Source organism: Coregonus lavaretus (genome assembly GCF_964263955.1).
Source record: "Coregonus lavaretus genome assembly, contig: HAP1_SCAFFOLD_2974, whole genome shotgun sequence".
NCBI classification, from domain to species: Eukaryota; Metazoa; Chordata; class Actinopteri; order Salmoniformes; family Salmonidae; genus Coregonus; species Coregonus lavaretus.
In genome coordinates this window covers 22,501-24,721 of record NW_028162287.1, presented here as the reverse complement: position 1 = coordinate 24,721, position 2,221 = coordinate 22,501, and the positions used below count along the sequence as shown (strand labels likewise).

At 52.9% G+C, this 2,221-nt stretch overlaps 1 protein-coding gene across 1 annotated transcript in view; it reads left to right on the top strand.

The window, feature by feature from the left end:
- Positions 1 to 1,065: 1,065 nt before the first annotated feature.
- The window catches only part of LOC311119383 (transcriptional-regulating factor 1-like), a gene marked incomplete at both ends in the record, with an annotated part of 17,714 nt that continues 16,558 nt past the window's right edge, over positions 1,066 to 2,221 (top strand). The window contains 3 exons of the mRNA XM_084194090.1: positions 1,066 to 1,077; positions 1,359 to 1,511; positions 1,743 to 1,892. Coding sequence (XP_084050216.1) covers positions 1,066 to 1,077; positions 1,359 to 1,511; positions 1,743 to 1,892 — 315 coding nt within the window. The remainder of the gene's footprint in view (positions 1,078 to 1,358; positions 1,512 to 1,742; positions 1,893 to 2,221) is intronic.

The window sequence follows — 2,221 nt, the reverse complement described above, 5'->3', positions numbered from 1 at the left end:
AGACTCCTTTCCCCCCCTTTTTTCTAGAGTCCTAAAGAACCACCATGTCTGCTCCGGCACCTCTTCATCTTTGTCACTAATGGTCCCTCTATCCCAGCACAGAACACACCCAGAGAGACTACACCATGGCTGACCGAACATCCCTCCAACCTCCAACCCCCCAGCCTTACCAGGACCCATACCTCCAGCATCACACCCACCTCTCCCACCACCTCCACCCAAGCATCGGGAGCCCCGGCCTGGGCCACACATCCTGCCACCAACCCCTGGAGCCCCAGACTCCCCTGGAGCAATATAGAGGGACTGGAATAGAGGCAGCACCCAGGACCACTCTCCCTGAGTCAAGCCCCTATTCTGGGGAGAGTAGGGACAGTTACAAGGGTGGGGGTGATGGAAGAGGAGGTTATGTAGACATTCATGGACATAGCAGAGGTGATAACTGTATTGATTTTGATGGTAGGGATGGTTGTTTTGGAGCGCAGAAAGCTAGCTTCTGTAATAGGGGCAGCCATTTTGAAGGTCAGAGCCTTGGCTATGCTAGCCAGAAGGATGAGGGCTGCGATGGGGATGACAGCAGCGTCAGCGGTAGTGGGGGTGATATTTACCACAGAACGGATGAGGGCTGTAACAGGGATGATGTCATTCACAGAACGGATGAAGGCTGTGACAGGGATGACTTCTTTCACAGAACGGATGAGGGCTGTAACAGGGATGACTTCTTTCACAGAACGGATGAGGGCTGTAAGAGCAGTAGGGATGATGTCTTCTACAGCAACAGTAGAGATCATGGGTGTGAGGAGAAAACGGATGAGGGGTCGAACACCAGGGATGAGGTCTTTCACAGAACGGATGATATCAGGAATGACATCTTTCAAAGAACGGATGAGGGCTGTAACAGGGATGATGTGTTCTACAGAACGGATGAGGGCTGTAACAGGGATGATGTGTTCTACAGAACGGACGAGGACTGTAGTAACAGGGATGATGTGTTCTACAGTAGAGATTATGTGTGTGAGGAGAGGGGAGATGGTAATAGTGATTATAGAGACACCACTACCGGTAGCCATGATGGTGGAAGTAATACTATAACTGGTCATCTCTATAATGGTACTGATAGCTTTGGCAATAGGGTTGATGATACAGGAAAGCGGGATAGTTTGAGAAGGGTTGATGATTTTGGAGGAGGCTGTGATGATTTTGGGGTTAGAAGGTCGAACCTGGATCCTCTAGAGGCCCAGTTGAAGCCTGGATGTTGGGTGGGTCCCTCTCCCCCAGAGCGGGGTGCTGTGGCTGGGGAGGGAAGGGAGAGGGGTGGGGGGTACCCCCAGGACTGGGCCTTTCTGTACTCCCATTCCCAGGCAGCAGGTGGTGCTAGTGGTGCTAGTGGTGGTGGTGGTGGGGTGTACCAGCAGAAACTGGACTCCTTCTCCGAGGCATTCTCCTTCAGACGCAACATCGCTGGCAGCAGAATTCTGAATGGGAATTCCGGAAGTGGGATTTTCGGATTCGGAGTGGGAGGAGGAAGCACGGGACGGCTCAAAACGAGTGCTTACGATTCGCACACAGACTCTTCCACTCTTCCTTCCCCTCCTCCTCCTCCTCCACCTCCCACACCCCTCCCCCCTCATTCACTCTCCCCTCCCAAACTCACCCTACCCCCCTCTCTCAGGACAGTTGGACTCACCCAGACCACAGGGGTGGGTTGTAGTGGAACAGTCCAGTTTTACCCCTCCTCTCTCCAGCCACTCCACTCCTCCAACCCCTCGGCCGTCATGTGGAAGCTCCCGCTCTCTCATTGGCTGCAGCAGTCAGGTGACGTGGGTGTCGTCGAGGGCAACCCGTCAAGCTCCGGCTACGTATACTGCCAGGAGGCGGTGTTTACTGGGAGACAGGTTCACCAGGACAATGGGTATAATGCAGGTATGGTGCTGTGTGGAAGAGTGTTCCACATCAGTTACAATAATAATAATATGCCATTTAGCAGACGCTTTTATCCAAAGCGACTTACAGTCATGCGTGCATACATTTTTGTGTATGGGTGGTCCCGGGGATCGAACCCACTACCTTGGCGTTACAAGCGCCGTGCTCTACCAGCTGAGCTACAGAGGACCATCATATGTTGTAACATGTGTCCAGTCTCCTCCTTACCTTCCCCTCTCTCTTCTGCTCACAGGTCACTATAGTCTTCAAACTCTGGTAGAATCATCCTTTGCCTCACCCC